General features: G+C 37.8%; 1 protein-coding gene across 5 annotated transcripts in view; it reads right to left on the reverse strand.

Moving 5' to 3' along the window:
* Positions 1 to 5671: 5671 nt before the first annotated feature.
* The window catches only part of LOC111866670, a 321755-nt gene continuing 311701 nt past the window's right edge, over positions 5672 to 15725 (reverse strand). For all 5 annotated transcript variants that reach the window (XM_033752372.1, XM_023855848.2, XM_033752371.1 and 2 more), the window contains exons 28-30: positions 13875 to 14170; positions 10776 to 10931; positions 5672 to 7600 (exon numbers count right to left, since the gene is read on the reverse strand). In XM_033752372.1, the coding sequence (XP_033608263.1) occupies positions 7514 to 7600; positions 10776 to 10931; positions 13875 to 14170 (539 nt within the window). In that variant the 3' untranslated portion in view covers positions 5672 to 7513. The remainder of the gene's footprint in view (positions 7601 to 10775; positions 10932 to 13874; positions 14171 to 15725) is intronic.

The following is a 15725-nucleotide window of genomic DNA, read 5'->3' on the forward strand; positions in this document are numbered from 1 at the left end:
TGTGCACACTATGAGGCAGGGATGCTACCAGGATTTTCTCTTTAATGAGCAACCCAGTATGTCAGAAAATCTTTTCGCAGACTTACATTTAAGTCACTCATGATTATTTTTAGTATTTTTAAATAACTGCTTTAAAGTATATTGGTAATATTTGATAAAGACCGATTGCAATATTATAGCAGCATCCTGTTGTGTGTCAGGCAATATGTAGGAACTCTGCTACCATTGACACAACAAATATTTCAGTTATTACATTAGATCTTTATTACTGCAGCATGATTTGGTCATACATGACCATCATCAGGCAGGAACACATACAGTTATTGAAATACTGATACAGATCCTTATTGGTACAATGCATCATTGCCTCAGATTTCAGTATAGTTAAAATAGCAAATACACGATTAAAAATAAAAAGAAATAAATAAGGGTATACATATATAAACTGTTGAAATATTATTAAAAAATATTCATGTAGGTGGGTTAGGGGTCTGTACGGCAACTAAAATATTTAATTTTAAGGGTATATCCTGCTACAGTGTAGAAATTGGGCGTGTATGTTGCGTAGATCTTGTTGCTGAAATTCTACATAATAGGCCTGGTATGTGAGGGCCAAAGACACATTTTTCAATCTGTCTGTTAGCGTTTTAATGTGCTGTAACTTGACTATATAGTAACACGTATCAATAACATGTTAAATACTTATGATATGCAAGCATTCTCCAAATGTATTGCAAGTAGAACAAAATCCCATAGTGAATATCCAGAGTAAACCATCTTAGTTCTCGAACAAAATGAAGTCGGACAACTTTCTTGTGTTCCTTAATTTATGTTTTCTCTTGTTCATTACCAGCTTCAGTGCTTCCAAGTCAGTTATCTTAGTATCAAATTTTCTATATTCCCTACTTTCCTGAGCTTAGTGTTGAAATCTGACACACGCAGAAGAAACCTTAAATGGGCGTTTTACTGTAGTGTTCAGCTTATGACCAAAATGCTCGCAATTCAAACTAGAAATTGCTATTGTGACCTGCTGGTAGCTGTTTCATTGTCTGTGATCAGAAACACTGGCACCAAGGTCCACAGTCATTACAGAACCATGACCAGACCTTCAGTCAGTAGTCCACTTGCCAGTCTTTGTGGTCTGAATCTTGCCTTCCTTCAAGTGTTGTCATAACTCAGCAGCTGGTGTTGCAGTGGCATATCATAACGTCAGTTGCTGTACTCTGCTGTGTGCAACATTCCACTGTTCCAGCACTAAATGTGTGAGAAGAGGACTCTGAATTCAGTAAAGAATATTCTATTCATTTTCCTTTCTGCAGGATGAAAATAAACTGCTGAAAGCAGTCTTTGAGGAGGAATTCAAACAAGAGAAAAGTGTCAGCAATAAAGTGTGACATAATGTCTGAAAGGCAGAATTGTGGAGTCAGAAGAGGTAGCCATCTCTGGCCAATGGCTAGTAAACATTTGCCCACATCAACACGCAGGCCATTGCTAGTCAATAGCTCGCTTGACTCATCCTGCAAGGAAGCGACACCAACTGGGAGCTGGTGCACGAGTTAGTTACACTCATGTGGGGTGCAGGCAGGTCGGAGGAGACGGTGAAAAGGGAACGTAGTGACTGGGGGTATAAATGGGCAACCCTCTTCCTGGGGGATATAGGGACCTAGCCCCTCCAGATTGGTAGAGTCTCAAATCTGAGACAGTTGGTCATTGAGTCCCATGGGGATCAGAACAAAGAATAACTGTGCTGGCGAGGGCCAGAAGGAATTTGAAACAACAGAGCTGTTCTCTTATCAAAGAGGGTACCCCATTTAACAAACCCGCAACAATAGTGACAAAATTCTGGTCTTAGGCTCTAGATGGGGGCTTGACACCAAGATAGATTGGCCAACTGACCATCAGTCATATCATAACATAACCTTGACTTAGAAGTTAGTTGTGAGACAGTTGCCAGTCAGCAAGGACATGAGCACAGGAGATGAAGAATCTCCACCATTGGGAGCCATCGCCAAGCAATAACTAGTGAAGACATAGAAGACTATGTGTGATGCTTTTAAAGTGGACTTTAGAATGTGTAAAAAATTAAGGCTTTTACTTGTAGTTACAAATTATAAATGTTCAATAAATCCAGTTATCATTTGAAACCCTGTGTCAAGTTACTAACTTTTGACAATATGAAAAGGGACATTTTCAGCACTGAGGGGAAATTTGAAATATTTGTAATGATTTTTTCAAAGTATAGTGTTTTCAGATTCTCAAACGAATGACAAGTGTTGTACTGGCACGGGTATTCTCAAGTTCTATATTTAACTGTATGTAGTTTCTGTAAAGGGCATTTGTGTCTCCTGTTGACCTACCTTTTCTATTTCAGGTAAGGGAAAGTCGCCTAATATGGGGATTCTTTTGAAGGCTTATTACTGAGACAAATGAAATGTTAGATGTGTGCTAATTTCATGAAAATGTTATTAATTGAACAACAAATACAATGGAATGGAAAGAAAACATTTAGAAATATCACTTAAACAGCTATTCCCAAAATAAAAAAGAAACCCATCTCTCCATTTTAGGCCACCAGGGTTCCTTATATGCAGAGGTTATAATAGTACATACTTCTGCTTCACTTGACATGTGAGTTTACCGTCTGGGTCCTCTGTGAACAGGCTGCAGCAATACAGACAGCCTCCTCATCGCCATCGCTGAGTTGAGCTCTCATTTCTGCTTCTGAATCTCAAGAGTGGCTGCTTCTTAAGAGAACCTCTCCTTTCTTGGTTTGCATTTTACTGGCTTTCTTCAGAATACTGAACTCAGCTTTTGTCCTATCCTCCATGTATTGTTTTTCTGTCTGTAAACCAATTTTCTTTCAGTTTCAGGCACATTCCGTCTCCCAAGATCTACTTTGAAATACCTTCAGGTTTACAGTCTTCTTAGCATCTACTAGACTCTTGTACATGTAACTTGTGATGTTTCTCATAAAATGTCGATAGCTATGACTAGGTTAATATTAACTTAATCACAGGAGATGCTTGATTGAGGTTCTTTGGGGGCTTCAACAGAAGCTTGCTCTAAGTTTCTCGGCAAGCAGAAACTCATGTGACTTGAAGATGCTGGTATTACAGGTACATGGACCCACTTTCCTAAAACCACTGGCAGCATTTTCAGCAGTGGATGCTCCCATGTATGCGTTTTCATATAATTCGTCTACCTGATAGATATTCATGACTTGGCCTGGATGTGCATGAAGCATGTCACCTGATCTTTCCACATGTGATTTTTTTTCTGGGGGTATCTGAAATCCCAAGTTTCCAAAGCTCCAGCACCCCAAACAGTTCAGGAGTTGAAACGTCAAATTCGGGAAGAAGTTGAACAAATTTCTGTAGAGATGCTGCAAAGTGTAATGAGTGACTTTAGGAGGAGACTTACAGAGTGCTTACAGCGGAATGGTGGTCATCTGTCGGATGTTATTTTTGGGAAATAGACTTCTGTTTTCAGCGAGTTAATTCAGAAAAACCAAATGTAGTTTAGAGGAAGAAAAGACAAAAGATCCACAACCAAATAAATTGTTGCATTCATGACGGCATTTGTATTATTACGTATAAAACCAAATGCTTTTATGTTTACACTTTATTCATGTGTGTTAGAACTAAAACGCTTTGAAGTAGGCTGCTGGGTGGCGGTAGTGGCATCCTCCCCACTCCAACCAATCCAGGAAAAACACCGCTGCCAAATTGCCCAATTCATTGACACACCCTGCATAAATCTACTGTTGTGTTATCTTGATAAGTTCAGTATCAAATAGACAGTACTGACCTCTGAATTGAGCCATTGCAACTGAAGTACATCACAGTTGCCATCTTTGGAGTCTGGAATAAGCAGGATGGGTATGGAGGAAGTGTCCGTCTGTTATCAGTGAAATGTTCAGGCTTTGTAGATAGCCAAAAGTCAACTCTGAAGTACTCGGTTCATGTTTGTAGATGTTAATTGACCATTACTCCAAAGGCAAGTGCACTGTTCAGCTGGTTGGGTGTTGAATTTTTCATTACTAATACCATTACTCCCAAGTTAAAATTTGGCTACCAGCATTGTGAGCCATGCAATAGCTAGGGTTAAATATCAATCAGTTCATGGATTTATGGTGGACAAAGTTTTCTCCAAGTACTATAATTTTCCCTCTCACTTCATTCCACTAAATGCTCCAGTTCTCTCATCCATCATCAGGGGATGTGATAGGCCACCTACAGCTAAAGTTCTAACAGGACTGTCTCACCCTGCCCCAATAAAAAATTAATAGTGGACAATTTAAAATGCCATACATAAGTTAATATTCAATACTTTAAGCCAGTAATAGTGAATTCAGACACTGCTGCCTGTTTGGATGAACTGACAAAAGGTAGGGCAGAGCCCCCCTGGGCAAAGGCTCAGTTTAAGTACCTAAAGAATATAGGTTCATGGCCACCTTCTGGGTTGTGACACCATGTAGACTTGTAGGAGATGATATTGTGGACGGATGTGCTGTCTCCATTTTCAAGACTGAAGTTAGTCACTTCAAAGCGGCCTCTGTAGTCTAGAGGTAACGTTCCCACCTCATGACTCGTGGTATGCGGGTTCAAACCTGGCGGAGGTCGTTGAATTTTTAAGGGTGGAAAAATTCAGGGAACAAGTCCTCCGGGAGGGACTTTAAGCCGCGTGTCTCGTGTTGTAGCTTTACGGCACGTAAAAGAACCTCATATCTCCAAAGGAGGTCACTGAGCCAAATTCAAGGACGTTTCCTGCCCAACAGTAGTCTCTAATGCCTCTGATAGATGGGGGAAGCATTATAGATACCGCCAAGCCAGTAGAGAACTCGCTGGCTCGGTCGGGACTAATGGTACGCACCAATATCGGTAGGGTATAGAGACTGGTAGAATATCATAGAGGGAAGCACAATAGATCAAACTGGTCGCGGTGCATGGGGTAACCCACCCTCTCCAATAACTAATTAACTAGTCACTTCAACCCTGGAACTGAAGGCAGCTATGTTTTTCCAACATGTCTGCTTACAAGACAAATGTTGCAAACCCCTGAAGACAATCACTGAACAATCTGAACAGTCACATCTCAGAACTTTTCCTTATTACTTGAATATTACAATAAATATTTATGTGCAGTGTTCTGGACTGTGTTTCCCAAACACTGTGACACATCCATTTCAGTCCTGAAGATGGGGAGAGATACCCTCGTTAAAAGAACTGAAATAAAAAATGAAATGTGAACCTAATAGTGGTAGCAGCACTATCAATTTCTTATAAGGATATTATAATTACAGTCGTATTAAAATTATTGAAATAGATTACGTAATTCCCCATTCTGTATGCTTCCATAACAGCACTGAATGTAACACTTCTTTACGTCCAGCAAGTTACCAAGCGGATTAAGGGCACTGTTAACAGCTATTACTCTATTTTTCAAATGCAGCAGATTAAAAATTTTGACCAATGATGACTGTTCTTATTTGGGTTTTGCATGATTTTCCTTTTTCCAGACATACATCCAAAGGCAATACATAATAGCACTACAAGGTTTCTCAAGGAATTGTCACAAGCCGAGCATCCCCACTATAAAAATACCTTAAAAGTACTTATCACATCACAACACACAAATATTTTAAGAGAACAAAATTTAAACAACACTGCAATGAAAATTACATTTTAATTTTATTAACTTATTAAGCATAACTTAATTATTTTAGTTATACAAATGGAAACGTTATGTACAAAAAATAAGAAAGAGTGATATACAATTCTGCCACAATATCTACACTTGTTAATATTCACAGCTTCATGATATAGTAGTGACATGATTTTTAAACTGGAGAGCAGCGGTCTGTGCCAGCAGCATCTCCTTACCTTTAAGTCACCATGCCCTTAGTTAAGAGTTCAGTAATGTTTAAGAGGTGAAGTATTCATTGCCTGTTGAAACAGCCAGGCCACATTGAAAATGTACATCTGGTAAGGCTTTAAAAGTGGTTCTCTGTCCCGTATATTCTGAAAATATTAATATACAAGGAAAGTAAGTTACAATTTGGCATCAATATTTTTTCAAATATATACTTGCTTGTCAACTAAACCCGCTTATCATACAAATAGGTCATTATATACACAAAATACTTAAAAAGTCAGGAAGTATAGCAAAAGGAAGCATATTTTCGTAAGGCAACGCTGGCGGTAATCACACTTCTCAAAACTGATATTTTTACACATAGTTAATGTAACTGGAACACAACATTGTTTAAGTCACGTCAAGGGACTAGAAGATTTACAGCTACCAACATCAGTTGGTTCCTGTCAATGTGTTTGATTTTTACTAGATAAATACCATAATTCTGTGTGAAAGGCACAGGTCTAACACTCAGCCTTAACCCTTTAAAGCACAGTGGTTACTACACATACGACCTGCTTTAATATTAAAAATTTATGTATTCTGAATAGGGTCTGTATGTTTTTCCTATAAACTCTCATAGTAGAAAACTGTTTCCCCGAACAACCTTAACTGGTTGGTCTTTGCAGTGGACACACAGTGTGTTTCATGTGGAGTAGGAACTGAATTGTTAAATATTTAGAAGAAATCTGTGCTTCAAAGGGTTAAACACCAGAACTTAGTTATGTGACATAAGGTCTCCACTGCCTCTTTCACACACGCATAAACATACATTATCAGCAACGTGTTTCCACCATACCACTGCTGGTTTACTTATCAGTCAGTAGACAGAGTACTATGATATCCACATATTATTATACACTGTAAATTACACCATAGCTTTCCCTGTGCTTCACACATCTGAATAGGAACAAACTGAACATGTGCACTACTCCACCCAGCTTCCAATTACTGTGCACAAAACTCGATATAAGACAATCTGACTACCCCAGATTCATATTAGGAGAATGAATTTTATCAGTCTCAGATCACTGAATAACAAAATAAAATTAGCATGCGTTATTGCACGGCCAGTACAACTCTGAGCGAGTCATCTGTGTCATTGAGCAAAGCCGTGGAAAATAGGTTAACCGATTTTGATTCAGACCACTGTGTTGGACATCAATAAGAGGCCATCATATTCCAAGCACAATGTGAATACCGAAATCTTAAAAAAGACGAGTGTGTCAGAAAACATGAAAACAAATACTTCAGACACTGCACATATTCTCCCACTAAAATTTCACCCACAGCCAATTTTTATGAGAATGTTAATTAAAATGGGCACATTCAGTGAACAGTAAGACATACAAGCATTTTAAGGTTCAGAATTGTCTACACCTACATGAAATGCATACTTTCAATTCTTATTTGTATATGTACGTATCAAAATTCATGTAATAAAATTAAGCTCTCTGGTTGTCATTTGCATGGTGAATGAAAGGAATACTTTTCTACATGATTCCCATGAAGTACATGGCTTATCCATCATGAACATGGAAAGATAAACGCTTTGTGAAAGGTTTGTCATGCCCCTCTTCATAAGCCTGTAGGCCAGTAATCAAAAAAGGCCTACTGCCTTCTTGATGTTAGTTTGTTTCCATGTAGGCAGCTCCAAGAATTCTTCTTTAGACATGCCAAGCACTTCCTGTAATAAAAAACAGAACTATTTACATACTTTCATCATTCTCATTCGCAACATCAGCTGTCACCGTCCACCAACTGCACATATGACACATTTCACGGGACTTCTTTTGAAATACTTTATGGGCTCAGACTGAAATTGAAGTTTTTAAGGCAGTGACACTGTGTAGTCTGGTAGAAGTCTTCCCGATGTTTTGGAGGCATGTACTGCCTTCATCATCATTGTCAAAGAGTAAGCCAAACCAGAATCAAGCACCAACTTTGCAGACCACTAATCAACCAAATATGTCAGGCAAATGGTTTGCAGTATGCTCTGTAGTCATGAAGATTTGAGTTGAAATCAGCCTGGAGGCCATATCATAACCAAGCATTTATACGATTTTCCTCAATCTACAGAGGCAAACACCTTAAATCAGACCTTAACCAACTCCTATATCTTTTCAAATCCATCATTCACTAATCACTTTATCGTTTGATGCTATACAGAGTGTCCCAGGAGAAAAGTTCAATATTCTGCAAGGCCATAGCATCGGTCATTGTAAGCAAAAAAAAAGTATATATGTATGTTTGTCCTATACCGAACAGTTTCTGAGACAGAGCTATTTCACTGTACAGTCCCAGATATATTGATAAGGAGATATTACGTACTGTTTCTAGTTCCGGTATTTATTGTTCAAGTGACAAAGTTGGTACAGTTTACCTAGTATAATATATTTCTGAAAATTCCATCAACATCAATGCACTTTGCAACTCGTGTGAGGACATGGTGTGTTGCTCATTTGAAAAGTGTACTGCTGTACCGTGAAATAACTTCATCTCGGAAACCATTCAGAATAGGACACATGTATATACTTTTTTTTTTGCTTAAAATGGCGGATACTATGACCTCCCAGAATATTGATCTTTCCTCCTTGGACACCCTGTATAATCTGAGTAATTTAAAGTAGCATAACCATGAATGAATGAATGAATGAATGTAGTATCCCAATCATCAAGACCCACCAGGCTTAACAGATCTATAAACTAATATATGTATATTTGAGTTTTTATTTTTTTATATTCTTTCTGAATGTGTTGTTGGCAGTAGCAGTCCAACTCCAGCAAAATGTCAAATGATTCATTTTTCATTTCATGGCATTTTATAAACTGCACTTGTTTTGTTGTGTCAACAATAGGATGATTTGTCAATGATGAATTTAAAAGATGAAATTAGAAGGAAGCGGTCGTGGCCTCTTTTAAAGTACCATTTCAGCTTTTGCCTGGAAAGTAAATATAGCAGTTACAGCTGCCCTGTACTTAATTAAGCACCACACCATGATGAAATATGGGGAGTTGAGGTATGGCTCCACCATTCTTGACTTTGGCATTAGATTGTGGTGAGTGGTAAGCTTAATGCCCTGGCTGCTTTACTTCTGCAGAAAGAGCCCCCATTACCCATTGGATAGAATGCAGCGTGGGCCCCAAACTCTAGCTGCTGTGGAGCAGAGAAAAATCTCTTGCCCCTGCCAGGAATCAAATCCCAGCCATCTAGCCCGTCGCTATGCCGGCTATGTCCTCAGTCAGGACGGATGTTCTCCAGAGTATGAGACCCCTTAAATATGAAACATCAATGCCAATCACATGACCACAACCTTCCGTGAAGCAGAGTTACACAAATATCTGTAAGCATTAACAGACAGAGCGAAATGATGGGACTTGCACTCACATGGCTTGCAACAACACAATTCACGCCAGGATTGGAAGCAGTGAACTGGTGAACATTTACACCCACTGTCTTCTGATAAATCAAATGTAAGATGTCAGGTCACACCAATCTCAGATAAAACATTTCTTCAGAACTGGTATTGAAACCAGCCTTTCAGTCTCGTGCACCAATATTACACACACATTTTGCAATGGCATTAGTAACATAACTACAGATTTTGACTCACTAAACCCAAATACATAAGGTTCAGAATTCTAACATTATGTCATCAATTCACAGCTCTAAGTCTAATAGTAACATAAAACTTATCACATAAAATGGATCAAGACTGTCTGTGGAGAAGTTAGGAGACCCCCCACAGTTATAACATGGTTAAAATACCCATTGCTTGTCCACATTAAACAAAGTTCACCTCAGCTCATACTCTAACCACAAGTCCTGACTGACGCTCTATACTTGAGTTTACGAAAGAAACTGCCACTAAATTCAAATAATTTAATTTTGATTTGTTTCATTCTGGTCCGGCACACTAACAATATTATAAAAGATAAAACTTCACCATTCACAAAATTATTTTATCTTTTATAAAATAAATTAAAACTAAAATAACATAACACTGCATTAAATTTGAACGCTATAGAGCTTTTGGGCTATACATCCTGTGTAAATGTGTTCCCTTCCCTTATTCCTCTCATCAGGGCGAGCAGTTGTTCCTCTGCACTCACAGCCGCCAGATTTCTTGCACCAGGAAGTTGACTTGGAAATTCACTTCCTTTCAAACAGAAATCTGGGAAGTTGTTCTGGTATCTCCTAAATTGAGGACAACTGAAGTTTGCATCAGCATGTGACACAGAGCTGAAATAGCCCAGTCAGTATAGCAATGGGCTTCAGGATAGAGGGCTGTTCTCTTCTCCACAGCATCCAGATCAACTCCGAGGCCCACACAACCTCCTATCCAATGGGTGTAAAGCAGCAAGATCATGAAGCTGACCACTCAGCTCCATCTGATGCTTAATTAGTTAAGCATAGGGACAACTTTACCTTTTACCATTGCCATATGGGCAGGTGATGTGTAGATTGTACTAAGGATGTTCATTTTCATTTTGGGCCATATTATGCTTGGGATTTTAGTATTTACTCATTCACCAAAGCTGTTATTTTGCTCAGAGATGAACCTTAATGCAGCATATTCTTTGTTTAATTAAATACAAACATTTTCTATTCATTATTTGACTATATTCCACTTATAGTGTAACTTACATGCTTTCTCCCATTTGATCCACCATGGCAGCTAGGTCTGTTTAATGACACACCCAGTGTATGTGAGAGTGGAATAACGCATAATATATCGAAGTTATCTTTAAGAAACACTCATAATACCAATCCTTAATTATACATTCAAGTAACAACACAAGACTTTTGGTGGCTTTAGAAACAAGCCTTAAAGCTTGTTTTGATGAAAGTCGGTGCTTACCTGAAAATGCTGTGGGTCAAGATACACTTCCAGACGAGTAGGATCCACTCCATCAGGTAGAGGTCTCTGCAGCAGCTGTGCCACAGGATATGTTGAACAAGTCAGTCTAGCCAGTTCCTCCTCGACTTTAAGAATTTCGCCAGGTTTCCGTCCGTCCTACACAGCCAGGTACAAAAAAGTATGATCACATGCAACTTTCTTGCTAAATCATGATTAAAAGCTGTAATGCTTCTTATGGTTCAGCTACTTTATAACATTGTACAACACATCCAATTCGGAAGGTAAATGAAATCAGTAAGAGATGAAAGGTAAATTTTCAGGCTTCCCCCTCCCCCCAAAAGTCAATAAAAATTAAATTTAATTGATATTAAATCAATTATAAACATTTTCACATATATCTACAATATTTTGAAAGTATTACAGCCTTTTATATTAGAAAACAGCAGACACAGGAACAAGAAAGCACAAAACACTGTTTATACCACAAAACAAAAAATAATGTGTCAGTTTCAAAATAAAAATATAACGTAAATTTTAAATGTTATATGCAACATCTCATTTTCCATTCTGCTTAGTGCATAAAAAGCTGATAGTTACCTGAATTCTTACAGAATTAAAAACAAATAAATGAATATGAACCAAGTTTCCTGGGTGCATAACTGTAATAAATTTAACAGAATAAATGCTTTCAACATCCTGTCCAAGTTAGTAGTGTTAGTGCACACATGCGGAAAGACGATGTATGATGCATGAAAGACAGGGAAACTTTCAGCATATAAGCTCAAGCAATAACAAGCATGTGAAAGGTTCATTCTATTCTTTATATATTTTTACACGAATGCACGAAATAAACACACAACAGAGTATTATTCCATCTAACCATATGCTTTATCTCCAAAATTACTGAATGGATTTAGATTACATTGAGAATTTGTAGGGGGGTTTACTTGGAGGGCTGACAAGCATGTTTCATTTTGGGTTCAGTCTGTTGAATAAGCTTAAATTTAACTATGGTTCACCATATACCTAATATTCAAAAACAAGACAGATAACACATAACAGGAGAACACAACCCACCAACTCAAACACAAATGCACATCAACGGGAACTTCTATATTGACAACACAGGCAACGAAACAGAAGACTTGTTTCCTCACTCCATAATTTTAACACCTGATCATGACCATATTGGTCAAAACATGTAGTGATAAACTGTTAGTAAATTTTATAAACACAGTGTTGCATGTGAGACTGTAAAAAACTAATTGAATGTAAATCATATACTTATTTTACATATGAAAAAACAGATGTTGCAGTGACAAGTTTGGTATGGTTAATCTTGAATGACCTATAAAGAAACTTCTGACTCCACACGTGCTTCCATACAAGTTCTGTATCCATCTTGTGGATGTCTAGAATACTGAATAAATACTATACTATACTATACTATACCTGTAGCTTTGTAAGGAAAAGGGTTACACCCGAAATAACACATCCAATAAGCAATTAATGAACATAAAGTCTAATAAGCTATGCAAAGTCATTAGCTAACAAAGCAACCAATTACATGCCCTGGTTCAGCAAGCATGAAGTTGCTTTGCACTGCCAAGTTTAAATCTGGCTGCCAGCACTGTTGCAATGGGAGATTTAAATATAGACGATAAAGGTTAAATAATGGCACTACAATTAATTCAACTTTATTTTTCAAAGCTCTCTCTCCTTCTCATCTTGAGTGGAGACATCTTTATTGCATTAATCAGTTCCTATGGAAAGGAACAGCTGGTTGGTTGACTGCTAATGCTGCTCTCTGAAAACTAAGCCATTTGTGCTTTTAACCTCAACTGGTTGGCACATTTGTGACTCGTTTCCTATTCTGACACCACTTGGGTAAGTTACATTATCCAGTGTATTTCAGTTGGATTAAGTGACCCCAAGTCTTTATTTTCTTTTGCTATTCTGGCCATCAACACAATAAATATTTCAAAATAAACAAATCTAGTTGTTACATTGCGTCATTTAATAGCTGCTACGTATTTTGGTCCATCCTCACGCAGTTTCATTAAATACATCCCATGTTATTGAAATATTCTATGTAATTATTGCCAGGGCGTGAAGCTGACCACTCACTTCCAAATAGTGCTGAGGTCAAGAAAATGTGGATCTATACATCCATTCCCGCATACACCTTCATGTGTAGTGCTTAATTAGTTCAGCACAGGGAAAACTATACCTTTTCATGCAATTATTGCTAAAACTGTAAAAATATATTTTAAAGTTTTAAAAATACTCTTGTTGTTACAACGAAAATTCTGTGCTGTCACATGTCGTAGGTGCTGTCTATCTTCCTTGATCTGTTATGTTTTTATATATTTTCTATTCACATTCACTATTCACATATAATATCAGTTTCTTAGTTTCTGTGTGTTTAATCTTGCTCTCTTGAGTGTGACATCATGAGATTCTTTCCTCTTTAGAGCATACTGTGTCCTTCTTATCGTTTGTTTCTCTGCTGTTCCAATTGCTGGTTTCAATGCAACTGCATGAGGATGGTCCAAAATATGTAGCAGTTATTATATAATACCAATGTAAACAACTATACTGGTTCATTTTGAAAAATCTGTTGTGTTGATGGCAAGAGTATCACAAATCATGACACACATCAGGACTCAAACAATAATGCTTCCAATTTGTTCCCACTCTTGTCCACTGGAGGTCTCCAAGGTCATGCAACCACAGCAGCATCTAGAGGAAGAATTAGAAGCTTTGTGGGCAACCAAAAATGGCATCTAATTTTGCCCTCGCTCATTTTATGTATCATGAGTGACACACTCTTTTACTCACCATAAATGTACTGCATGTGCCCCTCCCCAGCATTACTTCCTTTCTGAAGAAAGCTGTGCTATTAATTTTTATCACGCTTTAAAAAACAATCATCCTTGGGCCCAATGGTAAACATGGAAAGCAGCTGCATTTCTTCAAGTATTAAGAGGTACAGATTACAGCTCAAGATTTTCCTGTTGTGACTGCGGGCATTAATCTACTTCTGCAGAGTTAAATAAATGCTCCACAATTCTGTTAACACTGCAAAGGAATACCAACCCTTATATTGAGCTCTGCTATGTCATCTCTGTCTGTCCAGATAGGAAACAGGTTGGTAAACTGCAGAGGCTCCAATCCTGCCCACACCAAGTAAGCAGCTGGAGACTCCTTGGTCTCACGTTGTGAATGCCAATAGTCCAATGCAGTCTGCATAGCAGCACGCCGTTCAGCTTGCCATCGCACCGCACCTGAACCACGTGCATCACTCCCTTCAGTCTCCTCCCCCTTATGATCAGGCCACCAGCCTTGCCAGAGCCACAATTCATTTCCTGCGTTGTTATCCATCAGGAACAGGGCTACAACAAATCAGAATACATCATGTTTATGTGACCAGATTTCACACTTTACAAAGTTATTGGGCTCTTCATCAAATGACAGTTTTGGTTGGTTAGTAATGTTTTCTTTTATGACTCTTAACAACATGATATGCTACAGTAATTTCCATACGACAGGCAAAATGAAAACTCTTGAAGCAAAGTATTCTCAGTAACTACAGAACACAAGGATGATTTGAAGTTCAAAATGATACTGAGATGACAACTGAAAACATTTTAAGAATGACGATGAGAATAAGAAGTTTCTAAACTTGACCACTATTTTCCCTGTAACGATAATTTACAACAATATCTGATATTACATCCTTTGTAGTGAAAAATTGTCATGGCCATTATACTTAAAAAAAAAAAACAATTCTAGGGCCATGTCCTTTTTCACCATGGGCAGAAAGAGGGATGCAGATATTTTGTTGACAAGCTGATTCATAATGTGGAGCCATAACAATTCTGATGAAACAGGTAGTCTGTATGCTAAGGTAAAGTTGTCCCTGTGTTTAGTTAACTAAGCATTATGCCATGAAGACTTATAGGGGAGTGGAGATACAGCTCCAACATTCTTGACCTCTGCTCTAGATTGAGGTGAGTGGTCAGCTTTATATCCCAGCCTCTTTATCACCACCAAAAAATTACCTTATACCCATTGGCCATTGCACAGGAGGCTGTACAGGCTTCAGGGGTGGTCTGACCACTGTGGAAAAGAGAAAAAGCTTTTCATTGCTCCTGTCTGTGCACTTAAAAAAAGAAAGAAAGAAGTCCAAGACTGATAAATCAACATTAAAATTCAGATGGATACAAAATTGCTTGTGTCTGTGACATTCTTGAAGTCATACATGTCCCCTGGGTAGTGCAAAATGAGCAACAAACCTGGCAAGGCTTCCCAAAAGAAAAGGGCAAACTTCTTCAAGATGCAACAAAACAAGAACTTGAGTGCTCTCTGTTGGGAAGCAAGAAGCAAAATGGGTTAAATAATCCCAAATGCAGCCACTGGAAACCAACCAACTTCTTTTCTCAAGAAAACTTGCAAGAAAGCATTTCTTTGCACAAAGTGTTTTATTTGCACATATGTCGAAATTACATCACTTTTTGTTTTTCCAGTACTGTAAATTATTTATTAGTAGTCACAAATATTCATATGGCTGACAAAAGTAATATGTGAACTGTTACCAAAGGAACCTATTGTTGGCAGGGTGCATTTGAGTTATCTGAATTGAATTGAATTTATTTACATTCTATAAATCCTAAGTAGGTTAGTACCTTTGGATACAGAACAAGTCAAAGGGTTACATACACAAGTACAGGCAATTTTAGCTTAAAAATTAATATAACTTAATTTTACATCATTCTCTATTTACATTGAAGTATTCATCTAAAGAGTAGAAGGAATGAGCATGTAGATAATTCTTTAACTCTGATTTAAACTTTTTAGTATCATTGCCCAAGTTTTTAATACTTTGTGGCAGATTGTTGAACACTTTTATGCCAGTAAAGTAGACTCCTTTTTGATATACTGATAAAG

The sequence above is a fragment of the Cryptotermes secundus genome, unplaced genomic scaffold (assembly GCF_002891405.2).
Source record: "Cryptotermes secundus unplaced genomic scaffold, Csec_1.0 scaffold54, whole genome shotgun sequence".
In the NCBI taxonomy this organism is placed as follows: domain Eukaryota; kingdom Metazoa; phylum Arthropoda; class Insecta; order Blattodea; family Kalotermitidae; genus Cryptotermes; species Cryptotermes secundus.